Here is a 19058-nt window from a genome sequence, read left to right on the forward strand (position 1 = left end):
TCCATAAATTTTATAATTATATAGTATATTTTTCGTAAATATTTTAATATGTACATTTGTATATACACATATGTATAGTAATAAATAATCAAAGATCACTAATCCATAGTTAAAAATCACTAATTAATAAGTTCAGTTCAGTTCAGCTGAGTTCAGTCAATCGGAACAGGCCCTAAGTTGTAACCTCTAACCTTGCCTATAAACAGCTTAACCAAGCTAAGGTTGGTCTAGTGGAAAAAATTGCACATCCAATCTTAAGGTAGGATCCCACTAGAAACACTTTGAATTTGAGGGTAGATATTCCTTATCCTTTCCCCTCACTCTTTAAGTGTCTAACTCGCAAATATCTCCAAAAAAAAACACACACACACATACTTTTTACCCTTTATCCCCCAAATTTCCTGTCATTTCAAACTCCCTTTTTTGGGGTAAAAGGGGAAAAAACGTGTGGGCCTTTTTTAAAAAGTCATGTGACTCCCACGTGAGAGTCCACGTCAGAACTCCGTCGTTGACCATCCGGAAAACTTAGCCTAGCACCCCTCACAACATAATACAACTTAAAAGATCCTTTTTTCAAAGGTCATTTTAAACTAAGTAGACTACTTAAAAATTCCTATTACACAGATTTTCCATTTTATAATTACTACAGATACTAACAAAATGTATGTGCATACACAACAAAATGTGTAAACTATCACGTCACTCAACATGACAACCACCATGTAACACTATAAGATAGTTGAAGAGAACAGAGCCTTTGAGGTACAAAAACAGCTACATAGTACATACAAAGATTGTAAACGTTGCACATCATTACATAATTTGCATACAAAAACAAACCAAAACTCTTGTATACCGGGTAATAGAAATTTGGGGCTGTATGAGAGGAGGATCACACTCAAACTGATGCTAAGGGTATCTGCTTCGTGTTACCTCCCTGATATTCATGTTTAGCAAAATTGTGTAGTCCTTAGAATCACATTCAACCAATGGCACTGATGCACTAGCGAAGATTAAGTTGAGCTGATGCACTCGAGAAGATTAAGTTGAAGTCATGTGAAGTACTCCGTACAGAATCAGAAGACCATACATCAAAATAAGAGCAGATGATTAAATAATCTTGACTTCGACAAACTATAAATTTGTGTCAGCAAAAGAACAATGAAGCAAAGACTGGCATCAGTCAAGCACATAGATCCTAGAGGCAATATCCTGAACCAGCCAATCAAATCCCTCAAGTAGCCCCTCTCCAGTGTATGCACTGCAACCCACAATTTTCCAGTGTCGTGTCTTATCCATGGCATCCAAGTTGAGCACCTAACCAAAGGAAAGGCTTCATTTTATTACTTGTAAAAAGATAATATGCAACCATCACATTTAAAATACAAGTAAAGAGAGAGCATATCATCCATAAGCCCAGAGTTCTAAAATTCCGCAAGTGTAGATCAATGGTAAGGAAAAAAGGAGGCAATACATAATCAAGAAACTACAACAGAGAGAAAAAAATTCCTTGAATTACAGCACAACGCTATTCTTTTTCTGCTCTTTTTCCAATTGTATTCATTATTGGAGGAGGAGCGGAAGAGAGGGGGTGTTGGAGTGTGGAAGAGTGAAGGAACCTTACTTTTGCAACTTCATCAGGTGAAAGCGCACCTTGTATATCCTGCTTATTTGCAAATACCAACAAAGATGCTCCAGATAGCCTCTGCAGAATAGCACACAGTTAGATCCTGCAGACCTAGAAGCCACAAATACCCATGTGTTTTAGGGGAAGGGAGAGTGACAAGCACGATCGCCAAAAAGTTAAACTTAATCAGATGATCACGTCAGCCAGCATAAAAGATGAGCATAGTAAAATACAAGTTTAAACGAGGCATTAATACTTCACCACTGATTAAATTCTTGGGTTCTAGTGGCTACTAGAAATCTACACTTAAATTGGATTGAGAAAATTGGAAGTAAAGGAAGAGAAGAGAAAAGAAGGGATCCATCCTCCCTTGTTTGGAGACTATTTTATAGGAGGGATGTGAAGGGAAACGGAAGAAGTCATTTTCCTTCCCTCTATTATAAACTAATCCTTCCAATGTTGGAAAGATTTGGGGGGAAAATGTAACCTACGTTCTCCCTTCCCTTCCCTTCCTTTCCTCCCCCTTCCTTCTTCTTCCCTCCCTTCCCTTTCCCTTTCCCTTCTACTTTGCTATCCAAGGATTCCAAACAAGCTGCTAAGGGGCTATGCAGAGGCAACATGGCCACAACAACTGGACAACCCAATATCAAAATTTACCACCCTCACTTTAAGGGGTAACTCATATCACCAACTCACTTTGACTCCAAAATAAAATGATGGCAGAACTTCAAAGCATGTTGTAATGCTGCTTTACTGCAACATTAGTTTCACCAAAATTGTGTCAAACTAGTTTGTATTTTACTTCATAAATGTGATCACAAAACAACAGTGATCAAAGATGCACAAAACTGCTTCACAAAGTGATCATAGATATACAAAACTACTGCAAAAACATTTCATAGGGCGAAAGCATTTTGAGTGTGCAGCTCTAGCAGTCCAGCCATTTTTAAATTACAGAACTAATAAAACATTGACAGGATTACAGAAACATGTTTAAAAGTATAACTAGTAAAAGCACCATACATAGAAGCTACTTCTAGTGGTTCAAAATTGAAAAGACATCAAATTCTCAAATAAGGTTCCTACTTGGGGACTTGGGGTAGCCTCACCCATACACAGCAAGAGAAACGCTGTGGTAGGCCCTTCATATGCTAGAGTGACTACTAGTTTAAAAAACATACCCAGAATTCCAGAAAGACATTAATTGAGATATTTTACATTTTATGTCATTCAAATTTTACAAACTCCCGTGAAAGGCTCTTTCAACTGTGTCAAAAAATGCTTGCAAAGTTGCATACACAATAAAGAAGTGGGATTAATAAAGATAAGAAATACCTCTTCTTTCAGTAAATTATGCAGCTCATTCCTGCAATCATCCAATCGTCTAAGATCCGAACTATCAACTACCCAAATCAAACCATCCGTCTGCTCAAAATAGTTCCTCCAATAGGCCCTTATCGTTTTCTGGCCACCCACATCCCATATATTAAGTGTATACCTGCAATAATGTATCAAAAAGATTTCAATCTCATCTCCCACAAAACTCAACATACAATAGCAGACTAAAGTCCCAGCTATCAAACAAGGATCGCTAAGAATTCGGATCAGAGAGACTAACAGGGCTACTTATTGAAGATCTCAAACCTTTTTATTCTAATTCAAACTGCTTAGGTCTAACAACTACAATCAGGCATAAAAGGGTGTGAAATTCACTACTATAGAATCAAACACCATTAACATAAGTTAAACAATGAATATGCCCATTTACAGAAACATCATATATAAGTAAATCAAAATTGCAAAAATTAAGACAGAAAACCTAAACCATTGGAATCCAATTTTTATGAATTAAAAAAAAATGCAAAAAATTTAAAAATAAATTCAAAAATAAGGAAACGGAAAATACTTTTGGTAAGAAATGGTCTTGATATTGAAACCAAGTGTAGGACTGATGACGCTAGTGTCTTCGCCATTGATTTTGAGAACAATGGTAGTTTTTCCAGAATTATCGAGCCCCCTGAAAAATCAATATGCCTAAATTTGAAATTGCAATAAAATTAAAGTACGGTAAAAAGGAAATGGAAAGAGAGAGAAAGCATACACCATGAGAATTCGCATCTCTTTCTCTTTCCTCTTGATTTTGCGAATGATACTCAGAAGCCCCATTTCTTCTGCGTTTGCTTTCTACTTACTGCTGCTTATGGAATTTTTGTCAATTTTATGTATTGTTTGAATTAATCGATCGATCTGAAAAATATTAAAAAAAAAAAAAAAAAATGAGTTTGGAGGAAAATTTAGAAATTTCGGGTTGTTCTCTATCTCCTTACTTGGAGTCTGGTATTCTGGTGTCTGCAATAATTCTGCAATTTTTATACGGAGTAAACGATTTCATTTCTTATTTTATGGAAACCGTATGATTGTCTCGTACTCTCGTGTCATATCAAGTGTTCTGATATCATACCAATACGTCACATTTTCGAGTTTACTCGATATACTACCTCCGTTACACATAAAGCAGAGAGGAAAAATGTCTAATCGTTGCACATAACTTGTAACGGAGGTAGTATGTATGTCAATGGTCCGAATGGTAAATGAAGATCAATCGGATCATAAATTTATCACGTAGGAAATTGTTCTGCCTCTTAAAGTTTTAGACTCATAATCTACTTGGGTTAACATATTAAAAAATGATAAAAATTTAATATTGTGATGCACTTTGCAATGGCATAAAAAAAAATGAATTTCACTTGATAATACACTAAAATTCTCATATTATATCCCTGGTAATTAGCGTCACATCAGAACTAAGCAAGAAGTACAACTGAGCAAGGCTGCAAATCATTGGCGAGAACATTGTTGGCACAAAATGCTCAGATTATACATATATATATATATATATATATATATATATATATATATATATATATATATATTTTAACTAGAAAAAATTACACTTAATCTCATCAACATTACACTTCACTTGCTCAAGAGCCTAAATACTAGTATAATATTCGTTGAGATGGTACAAAATTGCAAGCCATAACACTAAAGATTTGGCAAAATTGTGTTGTTATAAACCTTTTCTGTATAATCAATATCACAATTGGGCACTCAAGATCAAGAGTATTCCTAATTACAAAGCCTAGGAGCCTTTAGAAGATGGACACTCCTCACAAATCCTTTACCAGCTTCACCAACGGCTTTCAAAATATCAGAATCATCTTTACTATCTTCCTCTCGATCTCGTTTCTGCAATTAGAGATATAACAAATACATCAAAAAAAAAAAAAAAAAACTGAAGACAAACTCGCATAAATTCGCAGCATTAGTGCTAAACTGAAGACACCTTTGATGCAGATTTGTTCCACGTTAAACCAATAGCATCACCACCCAAAGAATCATACCACAGACTGAAAGCGTCTGGAAATTCTCCCTGTCCAGATATTAATTGGTGGTGAGAAACCGCAAAAATAGATCAAATTACAAGTAAAGCAACAAACCAAATTACCTGCAGATCCACAAGGTAACACTGTAGAGGATCAAAATCCACCATTATCTTTGATTTTAGTACATCCATGCCTCCCTTCAAATCCTTGGGCCTAATAACGGGCGAGAAATAATTGCTAGGGTTTCCACGAGCCACGTACTTGCCTATAAATTTGTTGTCATCAGAATTAATAGAGAGCAGATTAAATGACGCATAGATTGGAGCAAATAGCAAAGAATTATGAAAGAAAAGTTGGTAGCATGGTACTAGCCCTATATAATAAAATACTGGATACCTTCTTTAACCTCAGACGGAAAAAGGAGACGTTGTGGATATGCCAATCTGTCTCTGTGCAGAAGAACCACGGCATCATAGTTGTTTAAAGGAGTCCGGAAAAGGCACTGTGATACAACAAAGAGAGTGAATAATTCACATGTATTGAGAAATTATGAATTATTTGTATATTAAAAAAGGAATACATAATAATTCCATTCTCACCTCCCATCCACGAGAATCATATAGATCTTGCTCTACAAGTCTAGTCAAAAGATTAGCACTGCTCCGAGCATAGGCAACCAACCTTTTAAGTTCCTTATACATCAAAACCAACAGCATCAATAAATTGTACGCTGAATTAAGGATCATCATTACAGAGAACTGGAGAATTTATTATTAACTTGTACTTGTAAGAATGGTTTGAATGCAATACTCACCAGGGGTTTTGGTGAAAAGGATGTCCAAGCTTCAGAGGATGTATCATAAGTTGTAGCCAAAAACATTGCAGGACTAACTTCACTAGTACTTCCTTCATGAGCTTTTCTACTTGACATAAAGTTCTCCTGTAAGCAATATAAGGTAACAAATCCATGGTTGTTACAGGTCAAGTAAATTTTGAGATTTGACAAAGCAAATAAACTTCATATTTTCGAACCCGTACCTTGATCTCTGTCGCAATATCAGCAGTCATGTCGCCATTTATATCAACAACCAAAGGAGAGAATTTCCAATCATACTCTGATAACAATCTCAAGAACCTGAAAAGTGAAAAAAAAAAATAAAAAAAATAAGTGTCAAACGAAAGCTTAATAAAGACAGCTGATAGATGATAACAATCTCAAGAACCTGAAAATTGAAAATAAAAAAGTGTCAAACGAAAGCTTAATAAAGACAGCAGATAGAGAAACTGGAAGGGAACTCAATTTTGGTATATAATGAGGTAACATGATAACGAAGAAGATTTACAACTGTTGTGGCACATTATCACAGTGAGAGACTGAAAAACCTTACAATGAATTACAATGCGGTGATACAACCAAGACATTAGATGGAACCTTTTGGCTTCTAGGCTGAAAGTGCACAATACTTCAAATTGAATCCATTTACACAAGCACACTCAAGAATTCATGCATGTTTAGTTGTTCGAGCCACTATATTGTATTTGCCACATAATGCAATCATTGCAATGATATGATCAATCAAATCAATCAAGATGAATCAAGCAGACCTTTGTTCCAACATCATTACTAAAACAGAATTACCAATAGACACCGAGAGGTAATATTTAAGGTAAGGAATTCGTTAATAGGTATGGAAAAAATATAACCTCAAAAAGCCGGTAATCCTTGAGTTAGGAGCATAAAATGGTTTGAAGTTTAGAAATATATGAGCTACCAAGAGCTCAATAGCTTCACTTCCCAAGCAAGCAGAGAAGAGGTGTGAAGCAGCCCATCGTTTTGCAAGCCTTCACAATGAGGTACACATTAGTTTCACTGTAAGATCAAACGAGATATGCAAGAAAGTTATACCTGACTACTGGACCATAAATGGGACACCGCCCTTGTAAACCATTTATCATGCTAGAATGCTGGCTTTGAATAAATAATTTCCTGTCAATTGAAGACACCCGCTTAACTTGATTTCCTACAAACATTATTGCTATCCTTGTTTAGTCAACAGTAAAATCTAGAATCATGAAACCACAAGGCAAAAAGAATCAGCTTATTATCACTCACTCTCTCCTTTCACCAAAGTCAGACCCCTCTCATGTAAAATTTTGAGACGAAAAGCATATCCAGATTGCAATACATCCACATCATCTTCTGTGGCAATGCAGCTAACACCCCACTTATTTTGAAGACTGCCAAAAAGGAAGGTTGACAATCAGTTAAAACATAGAGAATGATAATCCTAATATGATACTCACAACCATTTTTACCTATCTCCAATCTTTAGAAGGAAGGCAGATTTAGTCTTTTCAGTGGCCAATTCATCCATTGGCCAATTTCCTGATCCCTCCAACTAAAAAAAAAAAACATTTAAACAAGATTTTTAAAAAAATCAAGCAAAGAATCACAAATAAAAATTAATAAGTAAATAAATAACAATTCATTGCAAAGCATCATAGCACAGGCAATGGTGAGATAACAAATCGAAGACTAGATTGTAGATAAGCTACCTGAATCAAAACTTTCACCGGCTGTACACAGGTTGCAGCAACCTTCACCGATCTTGAAATGAAGGTTTTATCTCCAGCCAAAGGATGAGGCTCAGGAGGGAAAACAGAAGTGAACCTGAAAGCTGTATTCACACATACAAATTAATAATAAATCACAATTAATGCACAACCAACAGCCAGAACACTTAAAACTCCAAAGAAAAAAGAAAATGCATTAAGTTGAATCATTAGCATATGCGTATGGTTAATGAAGCAATATGCTAGTTGAATTAAGCTGTGGGATAAACCAGAGCCAGTGAAACACAATATTGGCCCAAGGAAACTCCTAGTTCCTCCCAAGTCCTATATTTTTTTAGCATATTAAACCACAGTAACATTTAAAAAAAATAAAAAAAATAAAAAAATTCCTTCGTAAGTAATTCAGAGAGCCATGCAATCATAAGATGCAAAGAAAAACAGCAAAAACAAAACACTTAGAAATTCTATGGTTATTCTCAATATCAGAACGAATCATATAATTAAGTTCTTGGAAAAGCAAACAAGGTCACAGAATGAATTACTCAGGCAGAGTGGGGACTATATAATAAGCCATTTCCCTAATGAGAACAGAATTGACTAGGAAACCATAAACAACATTTGTTTAAAACTCAAAGCTTAAATTTCAGGTTGGCCGAAGGATTCAACGGAAATTGAAACTCTTTCTACTTTAATTTATTAATGTGATATGTATGTGTATAACCAAGTCTCAACAAGATACACAGCATTCATGCCAAAAAGAGACTATAATAAACAGTTATTTATAGCCAAATGGCATAAATCCAAACAAAATAATGTCTAATTCCAACTGAAACCATGTTGAACCCTGAGATGGCAACAACTAAAGGTATTTTGTACAAGAAAGTTCTCATAATTTCATTCCACTACATTAGATACAATGGTTTTTGGGTCACTAAGGAGTAAACACATTAGAACAAGTTCAATCCAATATATTCCATGTTGTATGGTTTGGATTAAATGGATGATCACAAAATTTTGGTCAAAATCCACTATTTTGGGTCAGATTGGTGTTCTGTTGATTCTTTCCAGGTCTTACAAGTTGCAACAGCAATATCAGAACCTTGTTCCAAAAGGCTTGGGATCAGCTAAATAGAGCCATAAAGATCATAGACAAATATATCATCCCCGTGAATCACATAAATCATTCTCCTCCACTCGCCCCTAACCAATGCAATATGACCTAAAGACCCAATTACAGAAAGATTCAGAGTAACAGTATGATCAACAAAACAAAATAGATAGGAAATGTAATTTGATGGCAGAAAATTTTAAGAGAATCAAGAAGAAAAAAAATACAACATTAATTCTGAAGTAAACTGACATCTTTTTAGCAGCCAAAAAGAAAACAGTTAAGACTTTAAGAGTGAGATAAAACCTGAATCTAAGGGTTGGACACTGGATATCTTCAAAGGAATATCATCCAAAAGGCGCAAGCGCTTAGCTAAAGCTTCATATGCTTCAAGCAAGCCTCCAGTAAATGATATAGGATCTGTAAAAATTAAAGATGTCATACTCTGAAAAAGGAGAGAAAGGATGGAGCTGGAAAAAAAAAGCTAAAGCCATAGATCATCATGATACCTGCACCGCCATTGCAGAGAGAAAAATCCAGTTGATCTGCACTGACAACTACATTTTTTATTGACAGAGAAAGATGCCGTGATAATACATGCTCAACGATTTTCTTCACAATAAGATGCTTCTCCCACTGCTTGTACTCCCACACTATTTAAATAGGATCAAGTAGAATAATTAAATCATCTTGACATATTTTAACTCAATGTAACAATTAACAAAGCGCATTATAAATTATGACTCACCAACACATTCTCCAATGGTACCATCACTAAATCTCCGAAACTCAGACTTATCTCCCCAAAACTTACGAAATTTGGCAACCTAATTGAAATTATATGAGTCACTAGAGAAGCAGAAGAGCAAAGAAGGATTTGTAAATCACAATGGCATGACTAGTTACCTCTTCTTTATGCTCTGGGTTAGGGCCTTTATCAACCAGTCTAAGAGCTTTCTCCAGATTACTCAAAGTAACACCAATGAGCATTGGTTCATTATCAAGTGATGAGAACCCCTACAAAAAAACAGTACAAACTAAGTTGTAATCGGGAGAAAACAACTGTTATGTGTAAGGAAAGACCAAATCCAAAACTTGGATTCCTTACATCTTCAATACGACAATTGCTGGACCAGTTTCTCCAAATGACACGAATGGACTTTGCTCGGTCATTCAAGCCCTGACATAAAAGAGAATACACCTTCTGCTCATATAACCTCCAACATTCATCATCAACTCCATAACCAGATGCAAAGACGCCACTATTTCCCTTCAAGTTCAACCTAACATAGCACAAAAAATGAGATAATTACAATCTTGTAGAACACAGCAAAAAATCTTCCCATGGATGAGGCAAGGCGGATAAAGAACAGGCATTCAAAAACTATATACAGTACCCCTAGTGAAATTTCTAAACAAAAAAAAAAAAAAAAAAAATCATATTATTTTTAAGAAAAGAAATGTCGTAAATAAGTAGGGCCGTGTTCTGTTCAACTTTTTTAAGAAAATTAATGTCGTAAATAGGTAGGGCTGTGTTCTGTTCAACTTCTAAAAATAACACTTCCTCTATTTTTATTTTTTTTAAGTTGTTCCATTTGATTGGACACATTTGCCTACATAGAGATAATATTATCGATAATTTAAAAGTAGTAAACAAATATAAATGTTGATTATCTGAACCTATACATTGAGACAAATATTAAAAAATTTATATAATATAAAAATTGATATTACACACTAGTAAATAGATATGGACAAGGGAGGTATGTGAATAGTGTATAAGTATCAAACAAGGAACAACTAGAAAATTTAGAGGAAGTATTGTAAAACAGATTATACACTTCCCGTGTCCCCTCTTAGATGTAAAAAGGGGTTGGGCAAAAACATTTAGGAAGAGTGAAAAAGTAGAGAAATCAAAGAAAAATACTACCACAAAAGAGACACCTCAAAAAGGAAAATTTAGCAAATTAATTAAAGATAAAAGGGGGTGGAAAGAGCATGTCAAAATCGAATTTAAATAAGTATTTATCAGTTTTAATCATAAGAAACCAGTTTCATTAAAACAAAGTTTTCACTTTATAAATTAGTGAGATGGATGCCACCACATGAGCTTGTTTAAACTATAGTATAACATATAGGTTATTCACATCCATAATGCGCAAAAACTGTAACTCTAAGAACTAGACAAAGTAACTTCTAAGACCATCTAATGACTGGTGATGCACCTGTTTCCTAGAACAAGACGGGCAGCTACTGAGTAAATGGTTTTGTACATAGACTTGTACGACGACAAAAGTAAAATAATTTTGAAGACACGCTAAAAGCACATTAGTTATATGACTTTGCTACAAACTGGTATTTTGGGAAGGCATAATAGGGAGAGCAATTTTGCTAGTTGTATCATGAATAGAAAGATATGTGAGTAAGTAATAGAAATAACGTTTAAAATAAGAGTAGATTGGGGAGAGATTATAATGCTGAATATTGTGAAGTGTAGAAAGAGAAAGTTTCTTGGGAGAGAATCTACCTTTGGAAAGTGGAATTATCATTTACTTGGCATTAATTAGTTTTAAGTCAATCACACTCCTAGTTACTTTGTTCTTGCACTAATCCCTGAATTCAGTCCGTAATTATGATTTTAAGGACTTAAAATCTCATTTATGTAGCTATAAGATTTTAATTCAAACCTTACCTCACACAATAGTCATATTTAGCAGCGAAGTCAGATTTAGTCAAAAATACTTCTTCAAATCCATTATCTTGACATTTTTGAATACAGTCAAGTGTCAAAGCAGCCTCTGCTTGAAGCTGCATGCAAAACCAAAACACATCGTCAAAGAAGACTTGACTGTAAGAAATTCACCACGTTAAGGGAGAAGGAAAAAAAAAACGGCCAAAATACCTCAAGAAAGCTGCTCTTTGATATCCGGAAGGCCAAATTAAAGTTTGCAGAATGATCACATATGACTACTGGATTTGACCTCAAACATTGCTTTTTTTCCTTCAATTCCTAGATCAACAAACATTGTTCAAATTGAAAAGGATTGTATCAGAATTTCAAAGAAACATTACTTAAAGCAGGGTCACAAACATAATTTGAGTTTGATACTTGTTGAAAGAAAATAGATAAATTACATCTTTCAGGACCAGGAAACCAAATAATCTTCACAAACAATACTAAGGGGAAAGTTGTCTCACTATTAGATAAATACTTCCTCTATTTCTTTTTTTAATTTCAGCATTTGGAATATTACACGATTCACACACACTCCTTTGACCGTCTTTTGTAATTTACATGTTGAAAAAAATATAATCACGTGTGGGATCTTGTTAAATTTGTACCGAAATATACTTTCATAATACAAACTTTTATAATTTTTACAGCACAAATTAAGATACCTAAGTTATATAATGTGCATTGGCAAGCGTGAAATCCCCAACAATGCGATTAAAAAACGGAGGAAATATGAAGGAGTGCTGTCACAGGTATAATAGGTTTATCGATCTTTGCAAATGCTATTAATTAGATCATGGCTGAAATATGTATTAGAATTTTGAACTGATAGTAATCTAGCTTAAGCTTATGAAATTCTATAGATTTTAGCAAGCAGCATGACATAATCACACTTGCATAACTTAGTTGATGCTTATGAGAAGTTTTAATATTTAATGTGTTTCACCTCTTTTGAAATCTGGCGACTCCCTTGGGACTGTAAAAGTAAGCCTTTCTCCCATGATTTTGAATTAGCTGAAATCAAGAAAAGCATGTTAAACTTAGAATACAAAACCTAGCAAGCAAAAAAAAGTCAAGCTAGCAAAGCAGATACTAGATGAAAGAAAACTAGCATTTTTCAAAGCTTCTTAACCATTGATTTAACCAACTCTAGAATAGATACTTATCTACAATGGCAAAAATGAGAAACACCAATTAGGCCCCAGCTAAGGAATATCTTTTAGCTTGTTATCCTATATCTATCAGATCCAATACTTTAAATGATACAAATGCTAAGGTCTAAATCATTTTGAAATTTTTATGTTCAAACATGTCAAATAATTTTGAATTAAATCATAAACAGCCTCAAGAGTCATGACTAATTATCATAATAGAAAACCAGAGATATCCCTGATGGACTATGAATCTATAATCAAAAATTTTAAACAATTATACATGATCCGTGGATCATAGCCCACGAAATTCCAATGTTTAATTCACATGCATCAGACAGCAAACAAAAGTAAATACACGAAAAGAATTGAAACGACCAGAAGGGTAAAAGAACAGTGAAAATAACCCATGTCAAAAATGGAGCTGAGATGAAAATCATCAATATCCATTTTATCTACATAGGTTAAGTAACATACCAATGAAGTCCAGAGTTACACGAAAAATTTGCATGGCATTCATTGACTTGTTAAAATATCCACCGACTCTGTTTGCAGCAAGATAGGACATTATGACAGCCATAAGATAACCATTCAGGCAATCATGACTGTATATTGAACTTCTTTGGCGTGCCCAAACCTGTGGTACCAAACCAGATTCTTCACAGTCAGACTTGTCAAAACATTAGGGACAAAGGAAAATGACAATAAAATTTACACCTTCATTAGAACCAAAGCTTTTCCAAGTTCCTCCCAGTCACGAAACATTTCTTTGATTAATTCTGCAAAATCTTCAATGAACATATCCTCCAATATGCTACTGTTATATTTTGGTGTAGGTAACAAATTACCATCTGATAAATCACAAACAAAGTAACTCCATCAGGAGAATAAACAAGCTCTATTCTAAGAAGTCAATTGTCCATAAATAGTAAGAAAATGAAATTTCTCCATACCTTGGCACTGAGCACGCACGTTATTCCTTGTTGCATTCAACTTGGGGATGCTAAATAAGGACGAAGCAGTAGGGATTATACTAATAGAAAACCCAGGTATATTGGCAACTTCAGAAGCTAAATGGACAAAAGAGCTTCTGTGTCAGAAAATAAGCCAACCAAAAAAATCATTTGTAGAAACCCTGATACTAACAATCAAGCTGATTGGCAATTAATGAGGAAAATTATCAAAAGGGCTGACGAAGCTGACAAACCTGGATATATGACCAATATAGGTTTGCGAGCCTCATTTTGGAGACAAGCCCATTCAATCTTGCTTACTAATGCAGAAGACTTCAGGTACTTCTTGATAACACAAAGATAAAGGAACCTTTTGGCATGATACCGGTGATTTAAATAGTCTTTTTCAAGAAAACAATCCTGCCAAGACACGGTATATATTAGTAATGAATACACCTTTTTTGCTCCAGCAAGCATAAAATTTGACAGACACAAGGTGCATGTGCTAGTGGCGGCCTTAAGTTAGTGAAGGGAGGTGCGTACGTAAACGGCTAAACAAACAGTTTAAAGGCAAAGTGAAGTGTTCCAAACACCCAAATTGCCTCTCGGGGTGTAGTAGGGTCCATTAGAAACATCCCGCCCTCTTTTTTCTTCTGCTCCGGAAAAGTAAAAAACTATCCAAAACTTAGTTAATAATACACGAAATCGAACCTTTTAAGAGGTTTTGGGGCAAGTGTCAAAAAATTTAGGGATGATAAGGATGCATCCCGAGATCATATAATGCTTTTAGAACTATATACGGCCACAAGTAAGTCACATAAAGGCCCATGGTGGCATTGAGTTAATTACAGGAGGTGTATACATAAACAGCTAAATTGATAGTTTAAAGTCAAAGTGAAAGGTTCTAACCACCTAAATGGACTCTCGATGTATCATGGGATCCATAGTAAGCACCACAACCTATTTCCTTTCCGGTCCAGTAAAGTTGAAAATTGTCCAGCTCACATATAGTGATTTGGAATCATAACAACCCTACCAAAAGGTCTTTGAATTCCCAAGAATGAGTATGGTTCAGCTATGAATTACGTTATGTTGCACTGATAGCGAGAAAATGCAAGAGATAACAGGCATGCGGAAGTTTTATTAAGGTGTTGGGAATCCATCATCTTCATTAAGTCATCAACTATCCCCAAATTCATTAATTATCAGAGCATCACTAAATAATATGAGTTGTTTATGATGTACTACGTAGTATATTGGTGTTGCACTCAATGTTAATTTTGGTTTGATTGTCTACAAGGTTCATTTATGATGGAATGAATGAATGGAAGTTAATTTAATGGAAAAGTACTTATAACTTCGTAATGAAATGGAATGGAAGCTTATCTCATGGCTGTTGGCAACCGTAATCATTACTGAAGAACAACAATCACACTTATTTTTCACTTATTATTATTTCTATTTTGCGTCAATTCTTCCCCTTTTATCTTATAAATAAATAAATAAGTTTTATAATTTTCAAGCAAAATTAATAAGACCGTCTTATTTTATGTGAACAAATTATGCAAGTACCAAATCTTAAGCAAATAATCACCTTATTCTGTTATCAACAACACAAACAGCTTTTCCTTCCCACAATCACCTTATGCAAGGGCCAAACAACTCCCTAACCACAAAATTCGCACAAACAGGAGCTCCCAAAGTGTCAAAAATACCTATTCCCCTATTCCAAACCTTATCAAGTGCAATAATTCAAAGTACAATTACTTCAACCAAAAAAAAAAAATACATGAAGAAGAATAATCCATTTACGTAACAAAAAAGTGTAATCTTAATCATAGTGAAACCCTTAAATTCGTGGCAAGTTCTTACTTTTTGAGGTCTAATCAATTAAAATTAGCACTCAAACATTAACATTAACTATAAATGCACACATGATACAGGAAAGAGGGATGTGTATACATTCATAATCAGCTAAATACAAGTATAAGAATCAGAAATACCTTTGGCAAACGAATTAGAAGATCAACATTAACTTCGGGTTTCACAATGCAACCAATTGAATAACTTCCACCAATTTCAATAAATTTAGGCTTCTTGAATTTAAAATCCACTTTATCAGCACCTACATCTCTCACAAAACCCGGCGCCTCACTCGCAGTAACCTGAAATCACTCGTACAAATATGAATTAAAAATTTCAAAATTATAAAACAGGGTTTAGGGTTTAAGAAATTGAAGTGTAACAGATAATCAAAGAGGAGAGAGAAAGACCTGGAAATCTTCAGGAATTTTGGCAATGACATTTTTAATGGAAGAAACGAAGTTATCAACTAGTTTAGTAAATGAAGGTGAAAGCTCATAGGTGACGTCCTTAATGAGGTCGCTTACTCTGTGTCCAAGTGGTTCAACCGCCATTTTTACCGATTGTTTTGCGCCGGAGTTTTACCGGCGGTAACGTCGACGGCGACGGAAAAAGTAACGACGGCGGCGGGAAGGAAAGTGAATATGAATTACAGTTGCAGGTTAGAAGAGAGGCGGGAGAAGGGGAGGAGAGGGAAAAATGGAGTGTTTCTGAGGTTGAAGTCCAGGGCAAGAAGAAATTAAGGAAAAGAGTAAAACTAGTGAATTTTTTATGGGCCAATGTTATGAAGAAAGCCCAATTTTATGGCCCATGAAATTACTGAATCTATTATGGGGCCATGTGGGTTGGATTGAAATAATTACTATTTGGACCAGCCCATTGGGAAGAATCACTGGTTATAGGATAAACTAACATTATTACACCGATTTACGCATGTTTTGTTATAAATTCCCAACTTAATTTCAATTTAGGAATTTTTTTATTTTTAAAAGGGATAAATATATCATTACCATAATAATTTTGATGCATAGAGATACTAAAATTCAATTTGTGATGTATAAATATATTAGGTTAATTTTTAAATTACTACCCAAAAATGTAAACATATTCGAACTAACCACGCGTTTAATTTTTTATTTTAAATTACCACCCCTTAAATTAAATAAATGCTCAACTTACCACCCATTTTAAAAATCAAGTGGATTTTCTGTCTATAGGCCCCACCTAACACTTATTTTGACCATTTTAACTGATTTTTTTTCCCGATTTTTCTCTTTATAAACGCTCTCTAAACTTTAATTCACATTTCTATCACCAAGTTCTACCAAATTTCAAAGAGAAAAATGTGAATTGAAGTTAGGATAGCGTTTTTAAAGAGAAAAATCGGGGAAAAAATCAGTCAAGGGTCAAAATAAGCGTTATGTGGGGCTCACAGATGGAAAATCCACCGGATTTGTGAAAAGGTTGGTAATCTTAGCATTAATTTAATTTAAGGGATGATAATTTTTTTAAAAAGGTGATTAGTTCGAAAATGGTTACATTTTTTGGTGGTAATTTATAAATTTTCCAATATATTATGAATTTATGATTGTGTGTAGATGTATAGAAGTTTAACTAGATAGGTCATAAACCAAAAACAATACAGTACATAGAATGCAGCTATACACAAATTGAGAGATCGTCTTTCCAAGAGTAGAACATTTGACTGCATTAACACACAAATCTTTAGCAACACAACATACTATGAAAGAAGTTCTGATTATGACTGTGTGAAGTGCAAGAGCACAAATATATCTAATTGTTGCACATAATGTGAAACGGATGTAGTATATAAACATAAAAATAGCTTAAGTTTGTATTTCAACAATCAGTTAATGCTTAATTTTACAGCAACTGGCAACTATCTCATGAAAAGATCTTATAATCTAATCAACACTACAATGACTTCTAATGTCCCACGATAAGTTAGTACGAGAACATATATCCCACCAAAAACTCTCTAATTCTATATAAAAAGATCAATTTTTGTATTCTCTATCCACATATGACAGATCAAAATTGTAGGAAGATCAAGAACTTATTACTACCCCACACATGAAAGACACCAAGATGCCATTAAAAACTACTGGTCGATCCATGTGATTATAAAAGCTTGTATAAATATAAACAGGATGAATTTAATTTCCTGGCTTTTCAATAAAAACAATTTGATTGCAATAAAAATAGTAGTATCTTCCGAAATTTGATTCAGAAATCCAGATAAGTGTTAAAATCACTTAAATTTCATCTTTAACAAGTAAGAAATCAGAGCAAGAGACAGCATCGTAAGCCCGTGAATCACAAATGCTACATAGGAACAAAGTTGTCCTTTCTTGTTTTATTCTATTTTGGTTATGTAATTGGGGTATGCTATACATACTACATAGACCCTCATATTACTTCAGGGATCAAAATTCAAGCTTCTTTGGAAGTTCTGATAATTTTTAAAATGGCCTAGAATTTGTTCAGATGATAAGCTAACTAATTTTGGAATGTCAATTATTTTTGTGTACTATCTTATCATAAATGACAAAGTGGATTTATATACACGTATATATAGTTTTATGTGGTGGGCATGCTAATTGCTATGTATTGATTTATTACATACAAAAAGTAAAACATCAATATCAATATATAATACTAAAACTCAATGACAAGACATGGAATCGTAACATTGGGATGATCTTTGGTTGATTATTGTAATGGTGTATTATTAGTATTTCAAATGCACGATTACTATGGCGAGAAGATGATTTAAAGTCATAAAGGATCGTGTTGGTTGTTTTCTTAAATTTTACGATGAGTGGATATATATTAAGGCATGTTGGGATGTATCAGGTGAACTCCCCATCGATCGCTTGACAATAACATGACTCCACATCATAACTTCAAAGTATGTTGTTTAAAAATTTTGTGAAACCAATCGTCGAGCAAGCCTAATACCTTATACGAGTATAATCCAAGATCTTTAATAACTAACCACTGTTCCATTTGACATGCAAACTAATACAGAGTTGCTTAATGTGCATCAATATATACCAAGGTACATTACGTTAGCATTGACATTATTGTAGCTAAAACTGATACAATATATATATCGATTATGGGCTTTAACCACCAGCTTAAATTTTTTGGTTGAGTTGATCCTTTAACATGGTATCATCATAACAAAAACAACATCAAATAAACCATTGTGAAAGTAATATTATTGGCCTAAAGTATCGGGTGTAAAAATGGACAGTTCTTGTGAAGTTATTATTTTCACTGTAACATAATGTTCGGGACAATGATTATAGACAACACAAAGTTTATTTAGATCACGTAATGCATTAATCAAAAATAAAAGAAAAAAATTCAGGACAAATATAGCTGTAATTCTCTAGTGTATGCTATAAAAAAGAGAAATTTGGTATGATCCCCCAAAAAAAGGACGATCAAGATTTATAAAACAATGTTATGTTCTCTTGATCCCACCATACTGTAATTAGATACTTTACAAAAGTGCCAAACAATATGACAAAGAAAGAAGAAGAATCCAAACCTAAGATGAAATACCTTGCATTATAAGCAGACTTATAAACGTAAGTTGGTAGCTTATTTAGCTAAAGCAGCAGTCTCAAAGT

The 19058-nt window shown here is 34.1% G+C and overlaps 2 protein-coding genes across 4 annotated transcripts; both read right to left on the bottom strand.

The window, feature by feature from the left end:
* Positions 1-600: 600 nt before the first annotated feature.
* Positions 601-4037, bottom strand: LOC110682490 (ADP-ribosylation factor-like protein 2). Of its 2 annotated transcripts, XM_021858829.1 has the most exons (6): positions 3955-4037; positions 3729-3874; positions 3534-3644; positions 2963-3125; positions 1625-1705; positions 601-1317 (listed from the first exon to the last, which is right to left on the bottom strand). In XM_021858829.1, the coding sequence occupies exons 2-6, from the start codon at positions 3791-3793 to the stop codon at positions 1180-1182; spliced, it is 558 nt and encodes a 185-aa protein (XP_021714521.1). In that variant the 5' UTR covers positions 3794-3874; positions 3955-4037; the 3' UTR covers positions 601-1179. The 2 variants fall into 2 exon arrangements, with proteins under 2 accessions (XP_021714521.1, XP_021714520.1); XM_021858828.1 differs by having other exon boundaries at positions 3729-4017.
* A 530-nt stretch (positions 4038-4567) lies between these two features.
* On the bottom strand, positions 4568-16181 carry LOC110682491 (nucleolar protein 6-like). Of its 2 annotated transcripts, XM_021858830.1 has the most exons (26): positions 15807-16178; positions 15537-15698; positions 13788-13953; positions 13534-13650; positions 13298-13431; positions 13058-13217; positions 12376-12443; positions 11598-11705; positions 11388-11503; positions 9804-9978; positions 9602-9712; positions 9444-9522; positions 9205-9348; positions 9002-9115; positions 7570-7691; positions 7330-7412; positions 7127-7251; positions 6920-7034; positions 6718-6855; positions 6052-6148; positions 5828-5953; positions 5613-5705; positions 5410-5515; positions 5136-5278; positions 4974-5060; positions 4568-4876 (listed from the first exon to the last, which is right to left on the bottom strand). In XM_021858830.1, the coding sequence occupies exons 1-26, from the start codon at positions 15948-15950 to the stop codon at positions 4757-4759; spliced, it is 3153 nt and encodes a 1050-aa protein (XP_021714522.1). In that variant the 5' UTR covers positions 15951-16178; the 3' UTR covers positions 4568-4756. The 2 variants fall into 2 exon arrangements, 1 of the variants encoding a protein (XP_021714522.1); XR_002503423.1 differs by lacking the exons at positions 4568-4876; positions 4974-5060; positions 5136-5278 and having other exon boundaries at positions 5423-5515; positions 5613-5694; positions 15807-16181.
* Positions 16182-19058: the final 2877 nt, after the last annotated feature.

Source organism: Chenopodium quinoa, unplaced genomic scaffold, assembly GCF_001683475.1.
Source record: "Chenopodium quinoa cultivar QQ74 unplaced genomic scaffold, ASM168347v1, whole genome shotgun sequence".
Taxonomy (NCBI): Eukaryota; Viridiplantae; Streptophyta; class Magnoliopsida; order Caryophyllales; family Amaranthaceae; genus Chenopodium; species Chenopodium quinoa.

Coding starts and splice junctions, on each gene's coding strand:
- LOC110682490 (XM_021858829.1), bottom strand. CDS start 3,793: ATGGGGCTTCTGAGTATCATTCGCAAAATCAAGAGGAAAGAGAAAGAG. Junction 3,645..3,728: donor GAGATGCGAATTCTCATGGT/GTATGCTTTCTC, acceptor TTGATTTTTCAG/GGGGCTCGATAATTCTGGAA. Junction 3,126..3,533: donor AAGACCATTTCTTACCAAAA/GTATTTTCCGTT, acceptor ACATTATTGCAG/GTATACACTTAATATATGGG.
- LOC110682491 (XM_021858830.1), bottom strand. CDS start 15,950: ATGGCGGTTGAACCACTTGGACACAGAGTAAGCGACCTCATTAAGGAC. Junction 11,706..12,375: donor GTCGCCAGATTTCAAAAGAG/GTGAAACACATT, acceptor TTGTTGATCTAG/GAATTGAAGGAAAAAAAGCA. Junction 5,954..6,051: donor ATATTGCGACAGAGATCAAG/GTACGGGTTCGA, acceptor TATTGCTTACAG/GAGAACTTTATGTCAAGTAG.